The following is an 18,467-nucleotide window of genomic DNA, read 5'->3' as shown; positions in this document are numbered from 1 at the left end:
TCTATACCTGTCAGTCTAGGTTAATACCTGTCTATCTATACCTGTCCGTCTGGGGAAATACCAGTCTATCTATACCTGTCAGTCTGGGTTAATACCTTTCTATCTATGCCTGTCAGTCTGGGGTAATACCTGTCTATCTACACCTGTCAGTCTGGATTAATATCTGTCTATCAAAACTTGTCAGTCTGGGTTAATACCGTAAGTCTGCATTATTACCTCTCAGTCTGGGGTAATACCTGTCAGTCTGGGGTAATACCTGTCAGTCTGGATTAATATCTGTCTATCAAAACCTGTCAGTCTGGGTTAATACCATCAGTCTGCGTTATTACCTCTCAGTCTGGGGTAATACATGTCAGTCTGGGTTAATACCTGTCTATCTATACCTGACAGTCTGGGTTAATACCTGTCTATCTACAACTGTCAGTCTGGGTTAATACCTGTCAGTCTGGGTTAATACCTGTCTATCTATACCTGTCTGTCTGGGTTAATACCTGTCTATCTATACCTGTCAGTCTGGGTTAATACCTGTCTATCTACACCTGTCAGTCTGGATTAATACCTATCAGTCTGAGTTAATACCTGTCAGTTTGGATTAATACCTGTCAGTCTGGGGTAATACCTGTCTAGCTGGGTTAATACCTGTCTATCTATACCTGTCTGTCTGGGTTAATACCTGTCTATCTATACCTGTCAGTCTGGGTTAATACCTGTCTATCTATACCTGTCAGTCTGGGGTAATACCTGTCGGCCTGGGTTAATACCTGTCTATCTATACCTGTCAGTCTGGGTTAATACCTGTCTATCTATACCTGTCAGTCTATGTTAATACCTGTCTATCTATACCTATCCGTCTGGGGTAATACCTGTCTATCTACACCTGTCAGTCTGGGGTAATACCTGTCTATCTATACCTGTCAGTCTGGGTTAATACCTGTCTATCTATGCCTGTCAGTCTGGGGTAATACCTGTCAGTCTGGGTTATTACCTGTCAGTCTGAGGTAATACCTGTCAGTCTGGGTTAATACCTGTCAGTCTGGGTTATTACCTGTCAGTCTGAGGTAATACCTGTCAGTCTGGGTTAATACCTGTCTATCTATACCTGTCAGTCTGGGTTAATACCAGTCTATCTATGCCTGTCAGTCTGGGTTAATACCTGTCAGTCTGGGTTATTACCTGTCAGTCTGGGTTATTACTTGTCAGTCTGGGGTAATACCTGTCTATCTACACCTGTCAGTCTGGATTAATACCTGTCAGTCTGGGTTATTACTTGTCAGTCTGGGGTAATACCTGTCAGTCGGGGTTAATACCTGTCAGTCTGGGTTAATACCTGTCAGTCTGGGTTAATACCTGTCAGTCTGGGTTAATACCTGTCTGTCTGGTTTAATACCTGTCTGGTTTAATACCTGTCCGTCTTGGTTCATACCTGTCCGTCTGGGTTAATACCTGTCCGTCTGGGTTAATACCTGTCAGTCGGGGTTAATACCTGTCAGTCGGGGTTAATACCTGTCAGTCTGGTTTAATACCGGTCTGTCTTGGTTCATACCTGTCCGTCTGGGTTAATACCTGTCCGTCTGGGTTAATACCTGTCAGTCTGGATTAATACCTGTCAGTCTGGGTTATTACTTGTCAGTCTGGGGTAATACCTGTCAGTCGGGGTTAATACCTGTCAGTCTGGGTTAATACCTGTCAGTCTGGGTTAATACCTGTCAGTCTGGGTTAATACCTGTCTGTCTGGTTTAATACCTGTCTGGTTTAATACCTGTCCGTCTTGGTTCATACCTGTCCGTCTGGGTTAATACCTGTCCGCCTGGGTTAATACCTGTCAGTCGGGGTTAATACCTGTCAGTCGGGGTTAATACCTGTCAGTCTGGTTTAATACCGGTCTGTCTTGGTTCATACCTGTCCGTCTGGGTTAATACCTGTCCGTCTGGGTTAATACCTGTCAGTCTGGATTAATACCTGTCAGTCTGGGTTATTACTTGTCAGTCTGGGGTAATACCTGTCAGTCGGGGTTAATACCTGTCAGTCTGGGTTAATACCTGTCAGTCTGGGTTAATACCTGTCAGTCTGGGTTAATACCTGTCTGTCTGGTTTAATACCTTTCTGGTTTAATACCTGTCCGTCTTGGTTCATACCTGTCCGTCTGGGTTAATACCTGTCCGTCTGGGTTAATACCTGTCAGTCGGGGTTAATACCTGTCAGTCGGGGTTAATACCTGTCAGTCTGGTTTAATACCGGTCTGTCTTGGTTCATACCTGTCCGTCTGGGTTAATACCTGTCCGTCTGGGTTAATACCTGTCAGTCTGGGTTAATACCTGTCAGTCTGGATTAATACCTGCCAGTTTGGGTTAATACCTGTCTATCTACACCTGTCAGTCTGGGTTAATACCTGTCTATCTATACTTGTCAGTCTGGGTTAATACCTGTCTATCTATACCTGTCTGTCTACACCTGTCTGTCTGAGGTAATACCTGTCTTTCTGGGTTAATATCTGTCTGTCTTTCTGTCTGTGTGTGTTAAGGTGCTTTGTGTTGCTACTTCCTCCACTCTGACAGACAGACAGACAGACAGACAAACAGACAGACAGACAGACAGACAGGTATAGTCAAAGACAGGTATTAACCCAGACAGACAGACAGTTATTACCCCAGACAGACAGGTATAGACAGACAGACATGTATTAACACAGACAGACCGGTATAGACAGACAGATGGGTATTAAGCCAGACAGATGGGTATTAAGCCAGACAGACGGGTATTAAGCCAGACAGACGGGTATTAAGCCAGACAGACGGGTATTAAGCCAGACCGACCGGTATAGACAGACAGACGGGTATTAAGCCAGACAGACAGACAGACAGACAGCTAAAATCTACATGTAGAATGAGAGGAAGTTAGTGTGTGTGTGAGAGAGACCAAGATAATGCCGTGATTGTGTTAGCCTGCTGAGCTAAAGCGAAGTTAGACGAACGGACGGACGGACAGACAGACCAAGGTAATGCCATGATTGTATTTGCCATGACACTACCGGTACCCTCTATATATAGCCTCGCTATTGTTATTTTACTGCTTCTGTCTAATTATTTGTTACTTGTTATTTTTAATTTAACACTTATTTTTTTCTTAAAACGTCTTAAAGCATTGTTGGTTAAGGACTTGTAAAGTAAAGCATTTCACTGTAAGGTCTAAACCTATTGTATTCAGCGCATGTGATTTGATTTTCTGAGTAAAGCCAAGGAAGACAAACAAACAGACCAAGGTAATGCCATGATTGTGTTAGCCTTCTGAGCTAAAGCTAAAGCAGACAGACAGAAAGACAGGCATGGCATGGCATGGCATGGGCATGTAATCCCACTCAATCTCAACACAATGACACACCCTCCTTTTCTCTCGTTGAATTTAATGGTACTCAATGTAGAGTCCTCAAACTGACCAGGCACATTATGTCCAAAGGTGTATAACGGACCATGTGGTGTGTGTATGCATCTCCCCAGGTGTTGAAGCCGTGGCTTGAAGGGGACCAGGTGTGGTTAGGCTGGTCTCAGTCTGTAAAGGTTAGAGTCACCAGAGAGCTGCTCATTAAACTGGTGTCTCATAAAATCACCTTCAAAATCTGGGACACCAAGGACAGGGTCTCTGCTAAAGCCAGGTATTGTACCACTCACACAGATTACAGACTAAAGACAGGCATTGTACCACTCACACAGATTACAGACTAAAGACAGGCATTGTCCCACTCACACAGATTACAGACTAAGGCATTGTAGCACATATTAAAGACAAGACCAGGTATTGTACCACTCACACAGATTACAGACTAAGGCCAGGTATTGTACCACATATTACAAACAAGGCCAGACATTGTACCACAGATTATAGACCATGGCCAGGTATTGTAACACTAACTAAGGCCATGTATTGTAACACAGATTATAGACTAAAACCAGGTATTGTACCACAGATTATAGGCTAAGGCCAGGTATTGTAACACAGATTATAGACTAAAACCAGGTATTGTACCACAGATTATAGACTAAGGCCAGGTATTGTACCACAGATTATAGACTAAAACCAGGTATTGTACCACACATTATAGACTAAGGCCAGGTATTGTACCACAGATTATAGACTAAAACCAGGTATTGTACCACAGATTATAGACTAAGGCCAGGTATTGTACCACAGATTATAGACTAAAACCAGGTATTGTACTTCAGATTATAGACTAAGGTCAGGTATTGTGAAACAGATTACAGACTAAGGCCAAGAAGTGTACCACAGATTATAGACTAAAACCAGGTATTGTACCACAGATTATGGACGAAGGCCAGGTATTGTACCACATATTATAGACTAAGGCCAAGTATTGTACCACAGATTATGGACAAAAGCCAGCTATTGTAACACAGATTATAGACTAAAGCCAGGTATTGTACCACAGATTATAGACTAAGGCCAGATATTGTACCACAGATTACAGACAATGCCAGACATTGTACCACAGATTATAGACCATGGCCAGGTATTGTAACACTAACTAAGGCCAGGTATTGTAACACAGATTATAGACTAAGGCCTGGTATTGTACCACAGAATATGGACAAAAGACAGGTATTGTACCACAGATTATAGACTAAGGCCGGGTATTGTACCACATATTATAGACTAAGGCCAAGTATTGTACCACAGATTATGGACAAAAGCCAGCTATTGTAACACAGATTATAGACTAAAGCCAGGTATTGTACCACAGATTATAGACTAAGGCCAGGTATTGTACCACAGATTACAGACAATGCCAGACATTGTACCACAGATTATAGACCATGGCCAGGTATTGTAACACTAACTAAGGCCAGGTATTGTAACACAGATTATAGACTAAGGCCTGGTATTGTACCACAGATTATGGACAAAAGACAGGTATTGTACCACAGATTATAGACTAAGGCCGGGTATTGTACCACATATTATAGACTAAGGCCAAGTATTGTACCACAGATTATGGACAAAAGACAGGTATTGTACCACAGATTATAGACTAAAGCCAGGTATTGTACCACAGATTATAGACAATGCCAGACATTGTACCACAGATTATAGACCATGGCCAGGTATTGTAACACTAACTAAGGCCAGGTATTGTAACACAGATTATAGACTAAAGCCAGGTATTGTACCACACATTATATACTAAGGTCTGGTATTGTACCACATATTATGGACAAAAGCCAGGTATTGTACCACAGATTATAGACTAATGCCAGGTATTGTACCACAGATTATAGACTAAAACCAGGTATTGTACCATAGATTATGGACTAAAACCAGGTATTGTACCACAGATTATAGACTAAGGCCAGGTATTGTACCACAGATTATAGACTAAAACCAGGTATTGTACAACAGATTACGGACTAAAGCCAGGTATTGTACCACAGATTATAGACTAAAACCAGGTATTGTACTTCAGATTATAGACTAAGGTCAGGTATTGTGAAACAGATTACAGACTAAGGCCAAGAAGTATACCACATATTATAGACTAAAACCAGGTATTGTACCACAGATTATAGGCTAAGGCCAGGTATTGTACCACAGATTATAGACTAAAACCAGGTATTGTACCACACATTATAGACTAAGGCCAGGTATTGTACCACAGATTATAGACTAAGGTCAAGTATTGTACCACAAATTGTGGACAAAAGCCAGGTATTGTACCACAGATTATAGACTAAAACCAGGTATTGTACCACAGATGATAGACTAAGGCCTGGTATTGTACCACAGATTATGGACAAAAGACAGGTATTGTACCACATATTATAGACTAAGGTCAGGTATTGTACCACATATTATAGACTAAGGTCAGGTATTGTAACACAGATTACATTCTAAGGCCAATAATTGTACCACAGATTATAGACTAAAACCAGGTATTGTAACACAGATTATGGACTAAAGCCAGGTATTGTACCACAGATTATAGACTAAGGCCAAGTATTGTACCACAGATTATGGACTAAATCCAGGTATTGTACCACAGATTATAGACTAAGGCCAGGTATTTTACCACAGATTATAAACTAAAGTCAGGTATTGTACCACAGATTATAGACTAAGGCCAGGTATTGTAACACAGATTACAGACTAAAGCCAGGTATTGTACCACAGATTATAGACTAAATCCAGGTATTGTACCACATATTATAGACTAAGGTCAAGTATTGTACCACAGATTATGGACAAAAGCCAGGTATTGTACCACGGATTATAGACTAAAGTCAGGTATTGTACCACAGATGATAGACTAAGGCCTGGTATTGTACCACAGATTATAGACTAAGGCCAAGTATTGTACCACAGATTATGGACTAAAACAAGGTATTGTACCACAGATTATAGACTAAGGCCAGGTATTGTACCACAGGTTACAGACTAAGGCCAGGTACCACAGATTATGGACTAAAGCCAATTATTGTACCATAGATTATAGACTAATGCCAGGTTTTTTACCACAGATTATGAACTAAAGGCAGGTATTTTACCACAGATTATAGACTAAGGCCAGGTATTGTACCACAGATTATAGACTAAAACCAGGTTTTGTACTACAGATTATAGACCACGGCCAGGTATTGTACCACAGATTATAGACAAGGCCAGGTATTTAACACAGATTACAGACTAAGGCCAGGTATTGTACCACATATTATAGACTAAAGCCAGGTATTGTACCACAGATTATGGACAAAAACCAGGTATTGTGTACCACAGATTATAGACTAAAGCCAGGTATTGTACCACAGATTATAGACTAAAACCAGGTTTTGTACTACAGATTATAGACCACGGCCAGGTATTGTACCACAGATTATAGACAAGGCCAGGTATTTAACACAGATTACAGACTAAGGCCAGGTATTGTACCACATATTATAGACTAAGGTCAAGTATTGTACCACAGATTATGGACAAAAGCCAGGGATTGTACCACAGATTATAGACTAAAGCCAGGTATTGTACCACAGATTATAGACTAAGGCCTGGTATTGTACCACAGATTATGGACAAAAACCAGGTATTGTGTACCACAGATTATAGACTAAAGCCAGGTATTGTACCACAGATTATAGACTAAAACCAGGTATTGTACCATAGATTATGGACAAAAGCCAGGTATTGTACCACAGATTATAGACTAAGGCCAGATATTGTACCACAGATTATTGGCTAAAACCAGGTATTGTACCACAGATTATAGGCTAAAACCAGGTATTGTACCACAGATTATAGACTAAAACCAGGTATTGTACCACAGATTATAGGCTAAAACCAGGTATTATACCACAGATTATAGACTAAGGTCAGGTATTGTAACACAAATTACAGACTAAGGCCAAGAATTGTACCACAGATTATAGACTAAAACCAGGTATTGTACCACAGATTATGGACTAAAACCAGGTATTGTAACAAAGATTATGGACTAAGGCCAGGTATTGTACCACAGATTATAGACTAAAACCAGGTATTGTACCACAGATTAGAGACTAAAACCAGGTATTGTAACCAAGATTATGGACTAAGGCCGGGTATTGTACCACATATTATAGACTAAGGCCACGTATTATACCACAGATTGTGGACAAAAGCCAGGAATTGTACTACAGATTATAGACTAAAGCCAGGTATTGTTCCACAGATTATAGACTAAGGCCTGGTATTGTACCACAGATTATGGACAAAAGCCAGGTATTGTACCACAGATTACAGACTAAAGCCAGGTATTGTACCACAGATTATAGACTAAAACCAGGTATTGTACCACAGATTATGGACTAAAACCAGGTATTGTAACAAAGATTATGGACTAAGGCCAGGTATTGTACCACATATTATAGACTAAGGCCACGTATTATACCACAGATTGTGGACAAAAGCCAGGTATTGTACCACAGATTATAGACTAAAGCCAGGTATTGTTCCACAGATTATAGACTAAGGCCTGGTATTGTACCACAGATTATGGACAAAAGCCAGGTATTGTACCACAGATTACAGACTAAAGCCAGGTATTGTACCACAGATTATAGACTAAAACCAGGTATTGTACCATAGATTATGGACAAAAGCCAGGTATTGTACCACAGATTATAGACTAAAGCCAGATATTTTATCATAGATTATAGACTAAAACCAGGTATTGTACCACATATTATGGACTAAAGCCAGGTATTTTAGCATAGATTATAGACTAAAACCAGGTATTGTACCACAGATTATGGACTAAAGCCAGGTATTTTACCACAGATTATAGACTAAAGCCAGGAATTGTAACACAGATTATGGACTAAAACCAGGAATTTTACCACAAATTATAGACTAAAACCAGGTATTGTACCACAGATTGTGGACTAAAGGCTCAATTGAATCTAGAGTACTGAAGATCTGCATTACAGCGCGTTAGAAATGTTAAATCAACTTTCCTGGTTCAGTGGTAAATGCTGCATATATTTGCTCAATCTGATATTAACTTTAGATTTCAAAAGTGATATAATGCTGAACCTCAGCGATACGGATTGAACTGAGCCCCAACAATGAATAAGTATGTAAACCTGTTGTTCAATGTAAGTGTGGATCAAAGTGTCTGCTTGCTTATTTATTGATCCAGATATGACCGACCCAAAACCTTCCGACTGCCACAGGCCAAACCAGGGGAAGACAATGATCTAGGTAAGAGCTGCGGTTTTAACCTGTTTTAAATTCTAATAACATCACTGGGAATCATTTACGTTTCCCAAACTCAGATAGTTGTGTGTTAGATTTGTTTTGGCCTACCAAGACTTTCAACAGACTTTTAGTGTTCAGTTGTCAATATTATTTTATACTGATGTTGTGCTACATTAATATAAGTGTGCTGGAGAATGTGTTCATGTTAATAACTGTCTTGAGGTATCTATCTGATGTCTAGGAGTAAACCTAGACTGAGGCAGCCAGAAGTAATCAAATAAACAATCATCATCTGTGACCTGAGATCTGGGCTGGGGCAGGGCACTGGGCTTAGCTAAGCATAGACATAATACAATCTCCATCTGTGACCTGAGATCTGGGCTGGGGCAGGGCACTGGGCTTAGCTAAGCATATACATAATACAATCTCCATCTGTGACCTGAGATCTGGGCTGGGGAAGGAAACTGGGCTTAGCTAAGCATAGACATAATACAATCATACTACAATCTCCATCTGTGACCTGAGATCTGGGCTGGGGCAGGGCGCTGGGCTTTGCTAAGCATAGACATAATACAATCATAATACAATCTCCATCTGTGACCTAAGATCTGGGCTGGGTTATGGCACTGGGTTTAGCTAAGCATAGACATAATACAATCTCCATCTGTGACCTGAGATCTGGGCTGGGGCAGGGCACTGGGCTTAGCTAAGCATAGACATAATACAATCATAACACAATCTCCATCTGTGACCTGAGATCTGGGCTGGGGCAGGGCACTGGGCTTAGCTAAGAATAGAAAAAATACAATCATAATACAATCTCCATCTGTGACCTGAGATCTGGGCTGGGGCAGGGCACTGGGCTTAGCTAAGCATAGACATAATACAATCTCCATCTGTGACCTGAGATCTGGGCTGGGGCAGGGTACTGGGCTTAGCTAAGCATAGACATAATACAATCTCCATCTGTGACCTGAGATCTGGGCTAGGGCAGGGCACTGGGCTTATCTAACCATAGACATAATACAATCTCCATCTGTGACCTGCGATCTGGGCTGGGGCAGGGCACTGGGCTTAGCTAAGCATAGACATAATACAATCATAATACAATCTCCATCTGTGTCCTGAGATCTGGGCTGGGGCAGGGCACTGGGCTTAGCTAAGCATAGACATAATACAATCATGATCTGTGACCTGAGATCTGGGCTGGGGCAGGGCACTGGGCTCATCTAAGCATAGACATAATACAATCTCCATCTGTGTCCTGAGATCTGGGCTGGGGCAGGGCACTGGGCTTATCTAAGCATAGACAAAATACAATCATAATACAATCTCCATCTGTGACCTGAGATCTGGGATGGGGCAGGGCACTGGGCTCATCTAAGCATAGACATAATACAATCTCCATCTGTGTCCTGAGATCTGGGCTGGGGCAGGGCACTGGGCTTATCTAAGCATAGACAAAATACAATCATAATACAATCTCCATCTGTGACCTGAGATCTGGGCTGGGGCAGGGCACTGGGCTTAGCTAAGCATAGACATAATACAATCATAATACAATCTCCATCTGTGACCTGAGATCTGGGCTGGGGCAGGGCACTGGGCTTAGCTAAGCATAGACATAATACAATCATAATACAATCTCCATCTGTGACCTGAGATCTGGGCTGGGGCAGGGCACTGGGCTTAGCTAAGCATAGACATAATACAATCATAATACAATCTCCATCTGTGACCTGAGATCTGGGCTGGGGAAGGGCACTGGGCTTATCTAAGCATAGACATATTACAATCTCCATCTGTGAGCTGAGATCTGGGCTGGGGCAGGGCACTGGGCTCATCTAAGCATAGACATAATACAATCTCCATCTGTGACCTGAGATCTGGGCTGGGGCAGGGCACTGGGCTCATGTAAGCATAGACATAATACAATCTCCATCTGTGAGCTGAGATCTGGGCTGGGGAAGGGCACTGGGTTTATCTAAGCATAGACATAATACAATCATAATACAATCTCCATCTGTGACCGGAGATCTGGGCTGGGGCAGGGCACTGGGCTTAGCTAAGCATAGACATAATACAATCTCTATCTGTGACCGGAGATCTGGGCTGGGGCAGGGCACTGGGCTTAGCTAAGCATAGACATAATACAATCTCCATCTGTGACCTGAGATATGGGCTGGGGCAGGGCACTGGGCTTAGCTAAGCATAGACATAAAACAATCTCCATCTGTGACCTGAGATATGGGCTGGGGCAGGACACTGGGCTTAGCTAAGCATAGACATAATACAATCATAATGCAATCTCCATCTGTGACCTGAGATCTGGGCTGGGGCAGGGCACTGGGCTTAGCTAAGCATAGACATAATACAATCTCCATCTGTGACCTGAGATCTGGGCTGGGGCAAGGCACTGGGCTCATCTAAGCATAGACATAATACAATCATAATACATACTCCATCTGTGACCTGAGATCTGGGCTGGGGCAGGGCACTGGGCTTAGCTAAGCATTGGCATAATACAATCATACTACAATCTCCATCTGTGACCTGAGATCTGGGCTGGGGCAGGGCACTGGGCTTAGCTAAGCATAGACATAATACAATCTCCATCTGTGACCTGAGTTCTGGGCTGGGGCAGGGCACTGGGCTTAGCTAAGCATAGACATAATACAATCATAATACATACTCCATCTGTGACCTGAGATCTGGGCTGGGGCAGGGCACTGGGCTTATCTAAGCATAGACATAATACAATCATAATACAATATCCATCTGTGACCTGAGATCTGGGCTGGGGAAGGGCACTGGGCTTAGCTAAGCATTGGCATAATACAATCATACTACAATCTCCATCTGTGACCTGAGATCTGGGCTGGGGCAGGGCACTGGGCTTAGCTTTGCATAGACATAATACAATCTCCATCTGTGACCTGAGATCTGGGCTGGGGCAGGGCACTGGGCTTAGCTTTGCATAGACATAATACAATCTCCATCTGTGACCTGAGATCTGGGCTGGGGCAGGGCACTGGGCTTATCTAAGCATAGACATGAATGATTCCTAATTTCCAGTCGCTCTCCGCTTCCCTGTAAGTTTGTATTGGCGGGTTGCTTTAACCAGGACACTGCGGAGCAGGTGTGTGATATTGGTCTCAAAATCTACCTCAATTCAGGAATTGGAGATTGCCTTGTACTCCTAATTGACCCATTATTCAAAATACTACATAAAGAAGACTGAAATACCTCAAGTTTTTCATAAAACTGCCCTTTTCGTCCTCGTGCGAACTAATAGAAGCAACAGCAGACAGCAGACATTTTGGCAGTTGCGTTTAACAACTAAGGATAGTCAGCCAATCAGGTCCTTTGATGTTCAATGCGATGTGCCATTCCATAATGGCTGCTGTGCCTAAGCTATCTATCATGAGGACAGTTTACTTAAAAAACAGGAGTATTTCAATCTTCTCGGTGTAGCATTTTGGATAATGGGTGAATTAGGAGTACAACGCCATCTCCCATCACTGGATTGAGGTACGTTTTCAGACCCATATCTCACACCGGCTCCGCGGTGTCCTGATCAAAGCCTTACAGGGAAGCATACTTACAATGACCATAAGGTCAGAAATGTATCATGGCTAAGCACTGGAAAACTGGCCCTGCCTGGGCCCCTCCTAATGCAGTGTTTCCCACTCATCTCCTGTAGCACCCCAGACAATTCCACTTATTAGGTCCAGAACTAGCACACCTGTTTCAACTAATCAAGGGCTTGATGATTGGTTGACCAGTTTAATCAGGTGTGCTGGTATTGGGGAAGACAAGTGAAAGGTCTGTTGGTTGTAGAGGAGAGGTTTGGGAAACACTTTCTCTACTGCAGGCATTTTGTTTTGATGATAGCTACACAGCTACATTTCTTCATAGCGATGTGCGTAGCTAGCTAGCACAGCCTCAAAACATGCAGGTGTCTTAGAATCATAATATAAGTTTTATTGAAATGTAAACAAACATTCTCACTGTGGCGACTCTTTAAACAAATGTTTAGGCCCTAGATTCAGTCAGTTACTAGTGTGGTGATAAATCAAATCAAATTTGATTGCACACATACAAATATTTAGCAGATGTTATTGCGGGTGCGGCAAAATGCTTGTGTTCCTAGCTCCAACAGTGAACTAGTATCTAACAGTACAGAGCTGGTGTAACTGAGTCAGGTTTGTAGGCCTCCTTGCTCACAAACACTTATTCAGTTCTGCCCACAAATGTCTATAGAACTGAGGTCAGGGCTTTGTGATGGCCACTCCAATACCTTGACTTTGTTGTCCTTAAGTCATTTTGACACAACTTTGTAAGTATGCTTGGGGTCATTGTCCATTTGGAAGACCCATTTGCGACCAAGCTTTACATTCCTGACTGATGTCTTGAGATGTTGCTTCAATATATCCACATAATTTTCCTACCTCATGAAGCCATCTATTTTGTGAAGTGCACCAGTCTCTCCTGCAGCAAAGCACCCCCACAACACCCCCAATGCTTCATGTTTGGAAGAGTGTTCTTTGGCTTGCAATCCTTCCCCTTTTTCCTCCAAACATAACAATGGTCATTATGTCCAAACTGTTCTATTTTGTTTCAGTAGACCAGAGGACATTTCTCCAAAAAGTAGGATATTTGTCCCCATGTGCATTTGCATACCGTAGTCTGGCTTTTTTTGTGGCGGTTTTGGAGCAGTGGCTTCTTCCTTGCTGAGCGGCCTTTCAGGTTATGTCGATATAGGACTCGTTTTACTGTGGATATAGATACTTTTGTACCCGTTTCCTCCAGCATCTTCACAAGGTCCTTTGCTGCTGTTCTGGGATTTATTTGCACTTTTCGCACCAAAGTACGTTCATCTCTAGGAGACAGAACGCGTCTCCTTCCTGAGCAGTATGACAGCTGCGTGGTCCCATGGTGTTTATACTTGCGTACTATTGTTTGTACAGATGAATGTGGTACCTTCAGGCATTTGGAAACTGCTCCCAAGGATGAACCAGACTAGTAGAGGTCTACAATTTTTTTTCTGAGGTCTTAGCTGATTTCTTTTGATTTTCTCATGATTTCAAGCAAGGAGGCACTGAGTTTGAAGGTAGGCCTTGAAATACATCCATAGGTACACCTCCAATTGACTCAAATGATGTCAATTAGCCTTCTAAAGCCATTACATAATTTTCTCGAATTTTCCAAGCTGTTTAAATGCACAGTCAAGTGAGTGTATGTATACTTCTGACCCACTGGAATTGGGATACAGTGAATTCTAAGTTAAATAATCTGTCTGTAACAACTGTTGGAAAAATGACTTGTGTCATGCACAAAGTATATGTCCAAACCGACTTGCCAAAACTACAGTTTGTTAAACAGAAATTTGTGGAGTGATTGAAAAATGAATTTTAATGACTCCAACCTAAGTGTATGTAAACTTCCGACTTCAACAGGACATATGAGATTAGTAAAGCAATATGTAAACATTATTAAAGTGACTAGGGTTCCATTATTAAAGTGACTAGGGTTCCATTATTAAAGTGGCCAGTGATTCCATGTCTATGTATGTAGGGCAGCAGCCTCTAAGGTACAGGGTTGAGTAGCCGGGTGGTAGCCATCTAGGGATGGATATTTAACAGTCTGATAGCCTGGAGATAGAGATAGAAGCCTTGAGATAGAAGCTGTTTTCAGTCTCTCGGTCCCAGCTTTGATGCACCTGTACTGACTTTGCCTTCTAGATGATAGTGGGGTGAACCGGCAGTGGCTCAGGTGGTTGATGTTCTTCATGATCTCTTTGGCCTTCCTGTGACATTGGGTGGTGTAGGTGTCCTGGAGGGCAGGTAGTTTGCCCCCAGTGATGCGTTGTGCAGACCTCACTACCCTCTGGAGAGCCTTACGGTTGTGGGCGGAGCAGTTGCCGTACCAGGCGGTGATACAGCCCGACAGGATGCTCTCGATTGTGCATCTGTAGAAGTTTGTGAGTGCTTTTGGTGACAAGCCAAATTTCTTCAGCCTCCTGAGGTTGAAGAGGCACTGCTGAGCCTTCTTCACGATGCTGTCTGTGTGGGTGGACCAATTCAGTTTGGCTGTGATGTGTACGCCGAGGAACTTAAAACTTACTACCCTCTCCACTACTGTTCCATCGATGTGGATAGGGGGGAGTTCCCTCTGCTGTTTCCTGAAGTCCCCAATCATCTCCTTAGTTTTGTTGATGTTGAGTGTGAGGTTATTTTCCTGACACCACACTCCGAGGGCCCTCACCTCCTCCCTGTAGGCCGTCGTAGGGCAGGCAGTGTGACTTCAGGGATGCGTTGTGCAAACTGTACCACCCTCTGTAGAGCCCTGCGATTGCGGGCGGTGCAGTTTCCGTACTAGGTGGTTAAACAGCCCGACATGATGCTCTCAATTGTGCATCTGTAAAAGTTTGAGGGTCTTAGGGGCCAAACCAAATTTCTTCAGCCTCCTGAGGATGAAGAGGGGCTCTTGTGCCTTCTTCTTCACCATACTGTCTGTGTGGGTGAACCATTTCAGATCATCAGTGATGTGTACGCCGAGGAACTTAATGCTCTTCACCTTCTCCACTTCGGTCCTGTCGATGTGGATAGGGGCATGCTCCCTCTGCTGTTTACTGAAGTCCACAATCAGCTCCTTTGTTTTGTTGACTTTGAGAGAGAGGTTATTTTCCTGGCCTCACTCTTCCAGCGCCCTCACCTCCTCCCTGTAGGTTGTCTCGTCATTGTTGGTAATCATGCTTACTACTGTTATGTCGTCTGCAAACTTGATGATTGAGTTGGAGGCTTGCGTGGCCACGCAGTCATGGGTGAACAGGAAGTACAGGAGAGGGCTGAGCACCCTTGTGGGGACTCTGTGTTGAGGATCAGCGAAGTGGAGGTGTTGTTTCCTACCTGCACCAACTGAGGGCGACCCGTCAGGAAGTCCAGGACCCAGAGGCACATGGTGGGGTTCAGACCCAGGGCCCAGAGCTTAATGATAAGCTTAGAGGGTACTATGGTATTGAAGGCTGAGCTATAGTCAATGAGCAGCATTCTGACATAGGTATTCCTCTTGTCCAGATGGGATAGGGCAGTGTGCATTGTGATGGCGATTGCATCGTCTGTGGATCTATTGGGTCGGTAAGCAAATTGAATTGGGTCTAGGGAGGCAGATAAGATGTGGTTGATATGATCCTTAACTAGCCTCTCAAAGCACTTCATGATGACAGAATTGAGTGCTACGGGGCAATAGTCATTTAGTTCAGTTGCCTTTGCTTTCTTGGGTACAGGAACAATGGTGGACATCTTGAAACAAGTGCAGACAGTAGACTGGGATAGGGAGAGATTGAATATGTCTGTAAACAATCCACCCAGCTGGTCTGCACATGCTCTGAGGACGCGTCTAGGGATGCCACTTCAGCCTTGCGAGAGTTAACACGCGTAAATGTCTTACTCACATCCCATAGTTCTTTGGGATTGGGCTGCGTCGGTGGCGCTGAGTTATCTTCAAAGTGTGCAAAGGTGTTTAGCTTGTCTGGGAGCAAGACATAGGTGTCCGCAACGGGGCTTGTTTTCCCTTTAATCCGTGATTGTCTGTAGACCCTGCCACATACGTCTCGTGTCTGAGCCGTTGAATTGCGACTCTAATTTGTCTCTATACTGACGTTTTGACTGTTTGACTGCCTTACGGAGGGAATAACTACACTGTTTGTATTTGACCATATTCCCAGTCACCTTGGTATGGTTAAATGAGGTGGTTTGCGCTTTCAGTTTTTTACGAATGCTGCCATCTATCCACGGTTTCTGGTTTGGGTAGGTTTTAATAGTCACCATGGGAACAACATCCCCTATACACTTCCTGATGAACTCAGTCACCGTGTCAGTGAAAGCGTCAATGTTATTCTCAGAAGCTAGCCGGCACATATCCCAGTCCATGTGATCAAAACAATCTTGAAGCATGGATTCTGATTGGTCAGACTGGCGTTGAATATACCTTAGCACGGGTACTTCCTGCTTGAGTTTCTGCCTATAGTAAGGGAGGAGCAAAATGGAGTCGATATCTGAATTGCCCAATGGAGAGCGAGGGAGGGCATTGTAGGCATCTCAAAGAGACGAGTAGCAGTGATCTAGTGTTTTTCCTCTACAGTTAATGTGTTGATAGAACTTCGGTAGCATTTTCCTTAAATTTGCTTTGTTAACTAGTTGGATATAGAGGGCGGGCGCTCTTTTAATTTTTGGATGAAAAACGTTCCCGTTTTAAACAAGATATTTTGTCACGAAAAGATGCTCGACTATGCATATAATTGACAGCTTTGGAAAGAAAACACTCTGACGTTTCCAAAACTGCAAAGATATTGTCTGTGAGTGCCACAGAACTGATGTTACAGGCAAAACCCAGATAAAAATCCAATCAGGAACTGCCGCATTTTTTGAAACCGCCTCAAGCCAATGACTCCTTAAATGGCTGTGAAGGAGCTAGGAGTCAGCTTACGTTTTCCACGTTTTCCCCAAGGTGTCTACAGCATTGTGACGTCTTTTTAGGCATTTCCATTGGAGAATGGCTGTAAGAGACCATATAGGGCGAGTGGTCGCATGGTGTCTCCCGGAGAAAACCTTGCGTAAAATACTGAGGTAGCCATTTTTCCAATCGTTTCTTATGAGAAACCAACTGCCTCGACAGATATATTATCGAATACATGTTTAAAAACACCTTGAGGATGGATCCTAAACAACGTTTGCCGTGTTTCTGTCGATATTATGGAGTTAATTTTGAAAAAAGTTTGGCATTATAGTTGAAGTCTTTTTCGGTCGATTTCTCAGCCAAGCAGGATAAACAAACGGGACGTTTTTCGCCTACAAAAATGTTATTTTTGGAAAAAAGGAACATTTGCTATCTAACTGTCCTGAGTGAAAGCATCTGAAGTTCTTCAAAGGTAAATTATTTAATTTGGTTGCTTTTCTTATTTTTGTGAAAATGTTGCCTGCTGCCAGCAGAGCTAGCATAGCATTATGCCATGATAAACTTACACAAATGCTTGTCTAGCGTTGGCTGTAACGCATATTTTGAAAATCTGAGATGACAGTGTTGTTGACAAAAGGCTAAGCTTGTGTTTGAATATATTTATTTCATTTCATTTGCGATTTTCATGAATAGGAAAAGTTGCGTTATGATAATGCACTTGAGGCTATGATTACGCTCCCGGATACGGGATTGCTCGTCGCTAGAGGTTAAAATCGCCATCTACAATAAATGTGACCTAAGGATATGTGGTTTCCAGTTTGCATGAAGTCCAGTGTAGAAATTTGAGGTCCGTCATAGTATCGGCTTGAGAGGGAATATACATGGCTGTGCCTATAACCGAAGAGAATTCTCTTGAGAGGTAATACGGTCTGCATTTGATTGTGAGGTATTCTAGGTTGAGGAAACAAAAGGATTTGAGATTCTGTATTTTATCACAAATCACACCATGAGTAGTTAATAATGAAGTATACAGGCAGGGCCTTTCTTCTTCACGGAGAATTGTTTATTCCTGTCTGCGCGATGAACTGAGAACCCAGCTGGCTGTATGGATGGGGACAGTATATTCCGAGAGAGCCATGATTCCATGAACCAGAATATGTTACAGTCCCTGGTGTCTTTCTGGAAGGAGATCCTCGCTCTGAGCTCGTCTACTTCATTGTCCAGAGATTGAACATTAGCAAGTAATATACTCGAAAGCTTTGGATGGTGTA

General features: G+C 42.8%; 1 protein-coding gene across 1 annotated transcript in view; it reads left to right on the top strand.

The window, feature by feature from the left end:
- cfap92 (cilia and flagella associated protein 92 (putative)) overlaps positions 1–18,467 on the top strand; it is a 111,632-nt gene that overhangs the window by 23,903 nt on the left and 69,262 nt on the right. Inside the window, exons 4-5 of the mRNA XM_036984381.2 lie at positions 3,495–3,649; positions 8,678–8,739. Of these exons, the coding sequence (XP_036840276.2) occupies positions 3,495–3,649; positions 8,678–8,739 (217 nt within the window). The remainder of the gene's footprint in view (positions 1–3,494; positions 3,650–8,677; positions 8,740–18,467) is intronic.

The sequence above is a fragment of the Oncorhynchus mykiss genome, chromosome 7, assembly GCF_057628025.1.
Source record: "Oncorhynchus mykiss isolate SJ-2025 chromosome 7, ASM5762802v1, whole genome shotgun sequence".
NCBI lineage: Eukaryota > Metazoa > Chordata > Actinopteri > Salmoniformes > Salmonidae > Oncorhynchus > Oncorhynchus mykiss.
The sequence above is the reverse complement of the archived record's forward strand: the minus strand, read 5'-3'. Positions and strand labels throughout refer to the sequence as shown.